Source organism: Furipterus horrens, unplaced genomic scaffold, assembly GCF_987537825.1.
Source record: "Furipterus horrens unplaced genomic scaffold, mFurHor1.1.pri manual_scaffold_13, whole genome shotgun sequence".
Lineage (NCBI taxonomy): Eukaryota > Metazoa > Chordata > Mammalia > Chiroptera > Furipteridae > Furipterus > Furipterus horrens.
This window is the reverse complement of record NW_028327183.1, coordinates 44,859,175-44,870,669: the sequence shown is the minus strand read 5'-3', so window position 1 is coordinate 44,870,669 and position 11,495 is coordinate 44,859,175. Positions and strand designations below refer to the sequence as shown.

At 60.9% G+C, this 11,495-nt stretch overlaps 1 protein-coding gene and 1 non-coding gene across 2 annotated transcripts; both read left to right on the top strand.

The window, feature by feature from the left end:
• The first annotated feature begins 1,362 nt into the window (after positions 1–1,362).
• NOP53 (NOP53 ribosome biogenesis factor) lies at positions 1,363–10,638 on the top strand. Its single transcript, XM_090261113.1, has 13 exons — positions 1,363–1,605; positions 2,057–2,121; positions 4,074–4,182; positions 4,800–4,999; positions 5,343–5,413; positions 6,462–6,557; positions 7,875–7,979; positions 8,059–8,262; positions 8,680–8,855; positions 9,056–9,122; positions 10,121–10,197; positions 10,286–10,342; positions 10,562–10,638. The coding sequence occupies exons 1-13, from the start codon at positions 1,382–1,384 to the stop codon at positions 10,566–10,568; spliced, it is 1,458 nt and encodes a 485-aa protein (XP_090117239.1). The 5' UTR covers positions 1,363–1,381; the 3' UTR covers positions 10,569–10,638.
• LOC149994914 (small nucleolar RNA SNORD23) lies at positions 9,166–9,276 on the top strand. The gene has a single exon (XR_016507952.1). It is a non-coding gene; the product is annotated as a small nucleolar RNA SNORD23 (small nucleolar RNA).
• Positions 10,639–11,495: the final 857 nt, after the last annotated feature.

Here is an 11,495-nt window from a genome sequence, read left to right as displayed (position 1 = left end):
AGCCTAATGACTCAGCCTGGGCTGGGGGCCAGACCGGCATATTTTCCGAAGAAAAGTTTCTCTGGGGCCCTCCCTCCGGGACATCCCTCCCTCCCGCCGCCTGCCGTGGGGCCTGGGAACCGAGCCCTGGGGCGTGGGGTTGTGTGCGCGCCAGCTTGGGTACAACCTGCCCCCGCCCTGCGCGCCAACGAACACCCATCAACCAGGGCACACAACTCCTGACACGTCACTCCTGGAGGGGGCGGAGGGGTGCTGCTCGGAGGACCACCACGTGTGCGCGCGCGCTCACGCCCAGAGGGCTCTCCGCCTTCGCTGGGCAGCGAGCACACACCCAAGACCACACCCGCGGCGCCCGGGACACGGCGGCCCCGCGCTCGGCCCGCCCCCGCGCGCCCGCTCCCGCGGCCCCCAGCGCCCTCTGGCGGACGCTCGGGAGCTGGGCGGGCTGGTGGCCGAACCCCCCCGCCCACGGTGGCGGGCGCTCGGGTTTCCAGGGCCACAAATGAGGGCCTGTCGCCTTCCAGGTTCTCTGCGCAAGGACCCCGCGGAGTGGTGCTGTGCGACGTCCCGCGGAGGTCCCTCCCTCTCTGTGCCTTTTTTTCCTTTTTGGGTCGAGAGCAGCCTTCATGCGGCCCTGGATCCCTTGGCTGGTTGCCCGGGCCCCAGGGCCTCTGAGCTTCCTTCCTTATTTGTAAACAGTTAAGATTTAGTTGATTCTAGGATGAAGTTCATGGGTGAGACAGTAACGAGGGCCAACGATCTTAAGCGCTTTGTATAAATATATTATCTCGTTTAAGCTTCAGAATAATTTGAGGCAGATGTACTATTATCATCCCCATTTTCAGAGGAGGAAACTGAGGCAGAGCTAAGGAGTTTCCCCAAGAGTAACGACTCGGAGTGTGCGCTTCTAGGATTCTAATAGTTTATGTTCCTAACATTCTTCCCATATACTTTTCCGAGCGTGCAACCTGGACTTTCCGAACGCTCTTTGATTTCCAGGATTCTAGGATTGCTCCATCGAGAGGCCAAACGCTCTGAGATTGGGACGTGTGTTGCTTCGAATCTGCCATTGATGGTTCCGATTTTTCTTTTCTAAGAAAACGAGATTAAAAAAATAATACTCGGATTCAGAAATATTCCTGGGCAGCCGGGAAAGATGTTCGGCTAGGGAGAGAGCCAAGAACCTAAAACCCGCGGCGCACGGGAATGCAGAGGTGGGAGGAGCCGTTCGCCCTTCCCAAGATGGCTGCCTCCCCGCGCCGCGGCCACTTTACCAAGATGGCGGCCACCGGCGTGGGTCTCGGGAGTGACCGGGGCATCTGCGCGCGCATGCCCCGAACCGGATTTCCGCCGCCGGCGCGTGGGTTCTCCCTTTAACAAGATGGCGGCAGGAAGCAGTGGCGGTAACGGCGAGCTGGGCTCGAAGCGCGAGGCGGATTCCGGCTTCCTGGGGCTGAGGCCCACCTCGGTGGACCCAGCGTTGAGGCGGAGGCGGCGAGGCCCGAGAAACAAGAAGCGGGGATGGCGGCGGCTCGCCGAGGAGCCGCTGGGGCTGGAAGTTGATCAGTTCCTAGAGGACGTGCGGCTGCAGGAACGCACGAGTGGGTGCGTGGGGCGGGACTTTGCAAGCTGGGCCGCGTTCTGTTTGGTCCGGCGTGAGCCCGAGTGTGCGGGAGCTTCCGGGTGCTGGGCGCTCCTGTCCCGGGTCGCCCTGGGGAAGCCGAGAGCAAGGGCTGGGGACCCTGGGTCGGTGGCTGGGGGACTTGGTAGTGTGACCGTACACAGGACTCCCAGATAAATTAGGAATCACGTAAACAAGTACTGTCACTGTCTAGTGTCTGTATGCCCCGTGCAGCCACCATAGCATAGTGCATTTTAAGTATTCTGCAAGCTGACGGGGGAAGCCTTGGCCGGAAGGGGTCCCGTGCCAGCAAGAGGACGAGTGGGCATAAGAGGAGAGCTGGGCCCCGCCTGCCTGCGAGGCGACACCTACTTCTTTCGCAGCGTCTTGCTCCCTCCCCAACATCTGTGGCTGACCTGTACTTCCGTCTCCCAGTGGCTTGGTATCAGAGGCCCCGGATGAAAAACTCTTCTTTGTGGACACCGGCTCCAAGGATACAGGTGAGGGTGGGCTTTGCGGTGTTGCAAGGCCGTGATTGGTCGTTGTCTAGCCCACCTCGGCCTCTCAGGTGTCTGTGTTGATGACATGGCTTGGATGGCAAAGACCTTCCAACAAGAGCACCTGGAATGAGCAGAAAGCTGGCTAGACACTCAAAAGAAGTCAGATTTTCTTTTTGAGGAATCAGATCTCAGTGCCCCCAAAACAGCCAGCAGGGGTCTGCCTTGATGAGTAGATTAGACCTAAAATAGTGGTGCTCATTAATTTGCTGAAAAGCAAGTCAAGGACCTGCTGTAATGAATCAGATCAGTGTTAATAAAATGTGTTTTAATAAGAAGTAGAACCCTAGCTGGTGTGGCTCAGTGGTTTTTGTGCCAACCTGCAACCGCAGGGTCACTGGTTCGATTCCCAGTCAGGGCACATGCCTGGGTTGCAGGCCAGGTCCCCAGCTGGGGGCATGCAAGAGGCAACCACACATTGATGTTTTTCTCTCTCTATCCATTCTCTCTCTAAAAATAAATAGATAAAATGTTTTATTTAAAAAAAAGTAGAGGATCCACTTGAATAAGTGGGTGAGAAGCTTGTCTTAGCCTGCAAGTCCTAATTTGCCAGAAAGCAGGGACAGGACTTGCTGGAACAAGTGGAGAAGGGAGGTGGGGATTGTTAGGGTGCGTGTCAACCCCTGGAACCACAGACTAAGGACAGGCAGTCTGCTTTAATGGGGGCGTAGAGAACAAGCGCCAGGACAGGGCCTGCTTCCGTGGGAAAACTGAGAGCTTTAAAGGCAAGCCACTTTAACAGCAGGACACCCTTAATGCTCATGTTTGAGGTCAGTCAAGTGACCTGCCCTAGCCAAAGCGGGCAGACCCATTTCAGTGAGCAGGAAAAGCGTGCGAGGGTCTGCTTTCAGGCTTGGGAGCCTTTCCACGGGCAGGGGAGAAAGGATTGTGGAGGAGGGCGACTCTCCCCGCAGTGAGTGCATCTGGGCTGCGGACAGAAAGGGTGGGTCAGATCCGCCCTGGTGGGCAGTTGAGGAAGCAGTGGAAACTGCCTTGGCTAGTGGGAAGTGTCTGGGGAATGGAGGGGGAGGGCAGGTTACAGGCTCTGCTTTAGGTTAAAGCGGTAGAAGGACAGTAGCGATCGTGCGTGCTCACGGGGTCGCTGTGCCTTGGGCCTGCACACCCCGTGAGGTAAGCAGTTACGTTCTCGTTTTGGGAGCACGGGGGAGCAGTCGTTTTCACGAGGTCCCATGGTAAATGGAAGGGTACAGATTTTGTCCCAGCATGATTTGTCCTCGAGTTCTTGCTTAGTACTACTAGGTTTTATTTTTATTTTTTATTCTTTTACTGATTCTAAGGAGAGGGGAAGGGAGGGAGAAAGAGAAACAGCAATTGGTTGCCTCTTGGGCATGCCCTGACCAGGGACCAAACCCGCAACCCAGGCACATGCCATGACTGGGAATCAAACCCGCAATCTTTTGGTTCAGGCTGACGCCCAACCGGCTGAGCCACACCAGCCAAAGTTACTATCAGGTTTTAGACGTGAAAAGCAGGAAACCCGCCTGTGCTGATAATCTGTCACATTGGGTCCTGAATCCAGCTTCCTGGGCCTCAGTGTCACCTGGCTACCTGCTTTCTTCCGTGTTAGCATTCCCGGTTCTGTGGCCATTTCCCTGCATGTGCGGGGCTGCGGGGCTGACTCCCTCTGTCCCCAGCACAGGGCTGCGTCCCGCTGGCCCAGGAAGTAGGTGTGGTGGGGGCAGAGCTTGGGCACCTTGGGCCCTGCTCTTGGGGACCTCTTTCCTCAGGTGGGGGCCTGGGGTCAGCCTGGGGCCCCCATGTCTGTGCTGGGATGCAGGTCCCATGGAACTGAAACGTGGGTGGGGGGCGGGGGGATGGTCTTGGGACGTATGGACGCCTGAGGCCTTGACTCCCCTCTTTTCTCCCACACCCAGAGCTGAAGAAAAAGAGGACCAAAGACCAGAAGAGGTCACTGCATCTCAAGAAACCCCTTCGGGTTGACCTCGTTTTAGAGAACACATCCAAGGTCCCTGCTCCCAAAGAGTGAGTGTCCCGTCGCCCTCGGCCCCTTTCCTCCCACTGGCTGGGCCTCCTGCCTTCTCTGTGGCAGTCCCTACTCGCTTCCTGGCCCTACAGGACTTGCTGGGGAAGGAGGGGGCAGGGGCAGGGTTGGATTTGGGCTTTGGAGAACGGATTGGAGGGAGGGAGGCTCGGGAGGCAGGGGCCGGGGAGGAGGGGGTGGGCAGGAGCCATCTCAGGAGGTGGGTCAGGCAGGGCTCTGACTGACTGACCGCTGAAGGGGGGGATGTGGTGGCCGGTGGGAGGGGCTGCCCCTGAGATGGGAATATGGGGGGACGAGGGGCTTTGGGGGCAGTGCTGAGGCCAGTGGCGCGTGGTGCTTGGGAGGCAGCAGAGCAAGGGCTCCAGGGGCTGTTCTGTTGGGGCTCGGGCTCCGCGAGACCTGGGCTGGGGCCAGAGGTGGGCACGTGTTAGTGAAAGCTGCTGGACAGTGGGCGTGGGAGGCGCTAGGAGGACGCTCACCTTGGGGAGGGGGCTGCGGGAGGAGGGGCTGCCCGAGGGCTGGGGTCTCCCTGGAGAGGCCGGGACTTCCCCAGGCCTCTGCCTCACCCACTTCGCCTGTGCGGCTACTCCCGCCCCAGCATCCTCGCCCACCAGGTCCCCAACGCCAAGAAGCTCAAGCGCAAGGAGCAGTTATGGGAGAAGTTGGCAAAGCAGGGCGAGCTGCCCCGGGATGTGCGCAGGGCGCAGGCCCGGCTCCTCCACCCTCCTGTGGCCAAAGCCAAGCCCGGGCCCCGGGACTCCGTGGAGCGGCCCTTCTACGATCTCTGGGACAAAGACAGTGAGTGCCCTGCTGTCCTCGTGGGCAGGGACCGGCCGCCACACACAGCCGTGCCCGCTGCGCGCGAGCGCTGTGTCGGAGGGGAGCCCTGCGGGGGTCGTCTGCACCGTGCATCTCCAAGTGCTTCCCTTCCCCAAGTGGGCGTTGCTGGGGCACCCCTTCCCCTCCGCGGTGGAGCCCGGCCGGATGCTTTTGGGCCTGGCTTTAGAAGCCCCTTGGGGTCTGAGAATCAGCTCTTCCCTGGCCCGTGCTTCAGGGCCACCTTTGTGCGGAGGGAGCCCCGGGAGGCCGTGGTGTCCCCGCGCTGGGAAGCCCCCAGCAGCCGCCTTCCCTCTCTCCGCAGACCCTCTGGAGCGGCCCTTGGCCGGCCAGGACACGTTTTTCCTGGAGCAGACCAAGAAGAAGGGCGTGAAGGTGAGACTTGCCGGGGGAGCATCCCGGCTGCTGGAAGTCGGGGGGCGGGAGGGGCTGGGAGCCCAGGCCTCAGAGCCCAGCCGGCCTGTGACACACGCGTGGGAGTTGGTGCCGTGAGGGAGAGAGCAGGGGAAGGTCAGGGAAACAGTCCCTTGCAGCGGAGAGGGTGGTACCGACTGGTGGGATCTGGTGGGGCCTGCAGGCCAGGGAGGGGCGGGGCCAGCGAGGGGGAGGAGCCTTGAGGTGGGGGCGGGGCCAGCGAGGGGAGGAGCCTTGAGGTGGGGGAGGGGCCAGCTATGGATGGGGCCTGTGAGGTGGGGGGGAGGGGCCTGATGGGTGGGGGAGGGCAAGGCCAGCGAGGGGGGGGCGGGGAGCTGGAGGGAGGCTGCTGTGGTTTCGGCGTTCATTCTGGGGATAGCGTGCAGATGAGAGTGGTGGGATCGCATCCGTGCCACGTGCCATCCGTGTGGCTGCTGAGGAGGCCGGATTGAGGCGGAGAGGGTTGAGGGCAGTTGGGTGGGGGGAGACAACGAGGGCTGGGGTGACCCTGGCTTCTGCTGGGTGGAGGCCAGACAAGCTGGGGCGAGGGAAGAGCGCAAGTGGGGGCGCCGTCGAGCGTGCTGCCAGACCTGAGCGAACAGTGCCACCCCCGGGGGGCTGGGGGGCCAGGGGGCCGGGGTTGTGTTCTCCTCTCAGGGTCCCCAGGGGCTGCAGGGTCACGTCCTGCTCCGACAGCCACTGCTGCAGGCTTCAGAGGGACAGGCCGCGGTGACTAAGGTCAGACGTGCTGGACCATCTCTGCACCAGTGTCACCACCCCCAACTGCAGTGGAGTTTACAGGGACTTGTCTCGGGAAAGGCGGGCAGAGCCCCTGCCTGCAGGGAGCCTGCTGGTCCTGGGGGTGCTACCCCCGGGGCTACCCGCCATCGCTTGTTCCAGAAGCGAGGTCCCACAGCATCACCTCGCTTCGGGTCCCAGCTCTGGAGCTCATGCGAACGCGGGTCCTGGGGCTCCTGGGCCTTATCCTGCTCTGGTGTCTGTCCTCCAGCGGCCACCACACCTCTACACCAAGCCGTCCCGGGTGCCTGCCGTGGAGGTGACGTCCGCCGGAGCCTCCTACAACCCGTCCTTTGAGGACCACCAGGTACACAGCTCTCTTCTTGGTCTGGGCCTCGCCGCTGGTCAGCATTTCCTTGCCTGGCACTTGCTCTGCGCCCACTGGGAGCTGAGGGCTCAGCAGGGACCAGAAGAGTCCTGGGCCTGCCCTCTTGGGGCTCAGACCTGTCCTAGACAGTGGTGGCCCAGAGTAGGCAGGGCTGGGAAGGGGGAACCCAGAGGGATCTCCAAACCCAGCCTCGGGGGGTCAGGAGGGCTTCCTGGAGGAGGGGACATGTGCTGAGCCTGAGGGGAAGTTGGCAGTGGGAAGAGGGGAACGGGGGCTTCTGGCAGGGAACAGCATGCGCAGAGGCCCAGAGGTGAGTGAGTCCCTGGCACCTTCGGGAAGCTCACGGGCGTCGGTGCTGAAGGCCTCAGTGAACTGTTAACAGACACACTGTGTGACCAGCTGAGGTTCACCCAAGGCCAGAGCAGTTTAGCAACAGGAAAACCCGGCTGTGAGAGTCACTGTGTTCATTTCATAGACGTTTGTTGAGCGCAGGTGTCCTGAATGGTGGGGACACCCCCTTTGCCCTTGGGGAGCACATGTTCCCAGAGAGCAGTCAAGGTCCTTGAGTAGATGCAGGACACACTTGGAAGCTCTTCCGCGTTCATGGTTAGAGGGTCTCAGCCGACAGGAGTGGATTCGGTGCTCCTCACCCGGAAACGGTTTCTACGGGAGCGGACACCGGCACCCCCGGGTGACAGGAGGATGGGCGTGGCCGCACGAGGTGGCGCCACGACTGCAGTCTGTTGGCAGTTTCACTGACATGGGCGGTGTGGGTGCTGGGGGGGGGTTCAGACAGATGGTTGCTTTTAAAAATACTTTTATTTCTGTAATTGCTTTGCAGAGACATAGTTCCTAGGCCATATGATTTGCTCACTTACAGGCACATTTCAGTGAATTTTCAGGATATACACCGAGCCACGTAGCCATTGCCACAATTTTAGAACATTCTTATTGCCCCAGAGAGACACCTCAGGCCCACCCACCGTCATCCCCAAGTGCCGTCCCCCCCAGTCTTAGGCAGCCACCGCACTCCTTCTGTCTGTGGACTAGTCATTCTGAGTGTTGCATGCAAATGAACTTGGACGGTGTGAGGAGACCAGTGTCCTTGACGGGAACCAGCAGAGCGGCCAGGAGGTTGAGGGTTAGAAAGTCCCCTCTGGCCTCTGCAGGAGGGCGGGGTGAGGCTGTAACTGGGGGATCAGGGAGAGGACGGCATAGGGATGGGGGGCCAGGTCTCTAACTCCCAGGAGAGGCCCCTGGGGGCTCGGTCCTAACCCCACCCTCGCACCCGGCCAGACCCTGCTCTGGGAAGCCCATGAGGTCGAGCTGCAGCGGGAGAAGGATGCAAAGAAGCTGGAGCGGCAGCTGGCCCTGCCCCCCGCAGAGCAGGTCGCCACGCAGGTGAGCCCACAGCCGCCCACGAGCCCCTCCCTGGCCGGTGTTCCCCCTCCCCTGGCCCCTGACGCCCCCCTCTCCCCAGGAGTCGACATTCAAGGAGATGTGCCAGGGGTTGCTGGAGGAGTCGGATGGGGAGGGCGAGCCGGGTGAGGGCCAGGACGGGGGGCCGGGGGCGGCCGCAGACCAGGCGGGAGAAGCCCCGGCCTCGGCCACACCTGCCCGCCTGGCCGCCGTGGAGAAGAAGACGGAGCAGCAGCGTCGGCGGGAAAAGGCCGCCCGGACACTGGTGAGCACTGGGCTCAGGCCTGCTTTCCCCGCGCCGCAGCCTGACGTCTTGTCTGCAGCCCGCTTTCTGTCACGTCCGCAGCCTGCTCTTTTTTTTTTTTTGCCTTGGGATCCTCGCAGTTGCTGAGAGCTTTCTGCCAGCACCCTGTTGGCGTTGCTCTGGGTTTAGGGGAAAAGTGGGGGACAGGCTGAGCTTACCTGGGGGGCTGAGACGGAGGGACCACTGACAAGCAAAGAGGCGAGGACAGTTCCGGGAAACCGCTGCTGTGAAGACACTAGAGCAGCTGGCCTGCTGTGACCTGGGCTCGGTGGCCAGGAAAGCAGTCCCCTGGGAGGCGGTGTTGGAGGGGCCCTGGGTGGGGACAGGCCCGAAGCCAGATGGCGCTGGGCAGAGCCCTGACCCCAGCTGTCCCTGCAGCGGGCACAGCAGGCTGCGGTGCGGGCCACCCGGCTGCAGCGCCAGGAGCTCTTCAGGCTGTGTGGGATCAAGGCCCAGGTGGCGCAGCGGCTGGCGGAGCTGGCACGGCGGCGGGCGCGACGTCAGGCAAAGCGGCTGGCCGAGGCGGACAAGCCCCGCAGGCTGGGGCGGCTCAAGTGAGGCCCGGGCACAGGGGGTCCTGGGGGGGTCCTGGTCCCCCATCCTGGTGCCTTCCTGCCTGTGTTCAGCCTGGCCCCTCCTGGAAGGCCGTGTCTTATCCCCAAAGGCCTCCTGCCCGGCCCACTCTTGCCCAGGAGGGGGCTCTGGGCTTCACGCCCTGGTCCAGGCGCCCTGAGCTCGCTGCCCTGTTTTCCAGGTACCAGGCCCCGGACATCGATGTGCAGCTCAGCTCAGAGCTGTCCGGCTCGCTCCGCACCCTGAAGGTACTTGCCCGTCGGGTGACTAGGTTCTGTACCGGAGAGCCCGTGCCCAGTGATGACACCCATCCTTGCTCCCCATGCCCCCCGGGGGCTGTGGGCGACACCATGGCTGCCCCCAGGCTGGGCCGGGTGGGCTGATGCCTGGGGGCTGAGGGCACGGGATCCCGAGATTGCGGCTCCCTGGGGTGAGGCGCTAGGTGATGTGTTGGTTTGGACCTGTGACCCTCAGAAGGCCCTTCCCCCCAGCCAGGCCCCATTGCAGCCCCTGGTCTCCTGCCCTTGCCTGCTCCAGTCCCAGAGGGGTCACCCTAAAGCTCACCTTGCCTCTCCCCGACTCAGAACCTCCCATGTTGCTCTGGCTGGTGTGGCTCAGTGAATTGAGCGCTGGCCTGTGAACCAAAGGGTCACAGGTTCAATTCCCAGTCCGGGCACATGCCTGGGTTGTGGGCCAGGTCCCCAGTTGGGGGTGCATGTAATAGGCAACTGGTTGATGTTTCTCTTGTACACTGATGGTTTTTTCACTTACTTTCTCCCTCCCTTCCCTCTCTAAAAGTAAAATCTTTAAAAAAATTTTTAATATGCAATTTAAGAAGAGAAAATATTTTTCCGTGGCTCCCCAGTGTGCCAGGAGAAGCCAGGGCCCTCACGGGCCATGGGCCCTGCGTGGTCTGGCCTGCCTCGGGCTCCCGCCCCCAGGCCTCGTTGGTGGGCTGACCGTGCCCCCTTCTCTGAGCCCTGGCCTTTGCCTCCCTGCTCCCTCTCCTGCACCGCTTTTCCACTTCCCCAGCCTCCTCCCTGTGGTTCCTTCAAACCCGGCTGTGGGTCGGTACCTGCCACCCCGCGAGCACAGGCCCAGCGGAGCCCCGGAGCCTGGGGAGAGCTGGGCGTCTTTGCTGACACGGAGACTGTAGGCCTGAGCCCGCACTGCAGCCCCGGGGGGCTGGACCCTCACCGGGGGTTCCTGCTGGGCGCCCACTGAGGCCACCTCCTCTGTCCCACAGCCCGAGGGCCACATCCTCCGCGACCGGTTCAAGAGCTTCCAGAAGAGAAACATGATCGAGCCCCGGGAGAGAGCCAAGTGAGCGCCGGGCTGCGGGGGGGAGGCGTCGGAGCCGCCGGCGCTGGTGGGCCTGCCCGTCACCCACCGCTCTTCTTTTCTTCTCCAGGTTCAAGCGCAAGTACAAGGTGAAGCTCGTGGAGAAGCGGGCGTTCCGAGAGATCCAGTGAGTGACACCCCCTTCTCAGTGGCGGCCGCTGGGTCACCGGGCCCTAACTGTAGCCAGTGGTTGAGGGTCAGCCCACCAGATGCACCTGAACCTGAGTTGGAACAGGAGGGTCCCCACGGGGAAACGGAGGGGTCCAAACCAGGGAGGGGTGTCAGGTGGGTGAGAACGTGGGACCCCCACTCCTCTCATCCACCCTCAGCCTCCCTCTCTCCCTAGGTTGTAGCTGATGCTGGATGCCGGAGCCCTAACCCCTCAATAAAGCCTTCTGACCAGCACCCTGGGTCTCATGTGTTACTTGTCCCCTGCTGTGGGCAGCTTCTCTCTGTCTGTCCCCCGCTAGCAAAAATCCTGGAGAGGACCAGGACGTGGCAGAGGGCCCAGCCCTCGGGGGCAAGGTGGGCCACCTTTCCTCACAGCCCCAGGGGATGAGAGGCAGGTCTTGAGGACAGGCCCGTCACATGGGTGGTGGCCACAGTGAAGGTTGCCGAGTGCCTACTATGATTTCAAGCAGATGGAGACACTCCCTGACCCTCACGACCATCCAGTCAGGGAGGGCTGTGCTCACCCCATTTAAAGGAGGAAATGGAAGCACGTCAAAGGGGGTAATTTTCCTTCCTGTGACGGCTATTTAATATGTTTTTTTTTTGAAACCTTAATTCTACAAGTAATAAGGGGCTGTTCTGCCCTGGCTGGTGTGGCGCAGTGGATTGAGCATCGGCCTGTGAAACAAAGGGCCACCGGTTCGATTCCCAGTCAGGGCACATGCCTGGGTTACACAGGCCAGGTCCCCAGTTGGGGGCGTGTGAGAGGCAGCCAATTGATGTATCGCTCACGTGTTGCTGTTTCTCTCCCTCTTTCTCACTCCTCTTTCTAAAAATAAGTAAAATCTTTAATTTAAAAGAAAGTGACTGTTCTCAGTGTAAATCATTGATATGGTACATAAAAATACCAAAAACCATGCTGTCATTGTTGACCTTTGCCCTCTATGTAAACCTCTACAGTTGGGGTGAAGGGTGCAGTTATGTCCCTGTTACTTTTTAAATACTTTATTTTTATTTATTTTTATAAACAAAATATTTCTCACACTGCTGGAGGCTGGGAAGTTCAAGATGAATGTGTCAGCAGACTTGATGTCTGTCTGGTGACAGCT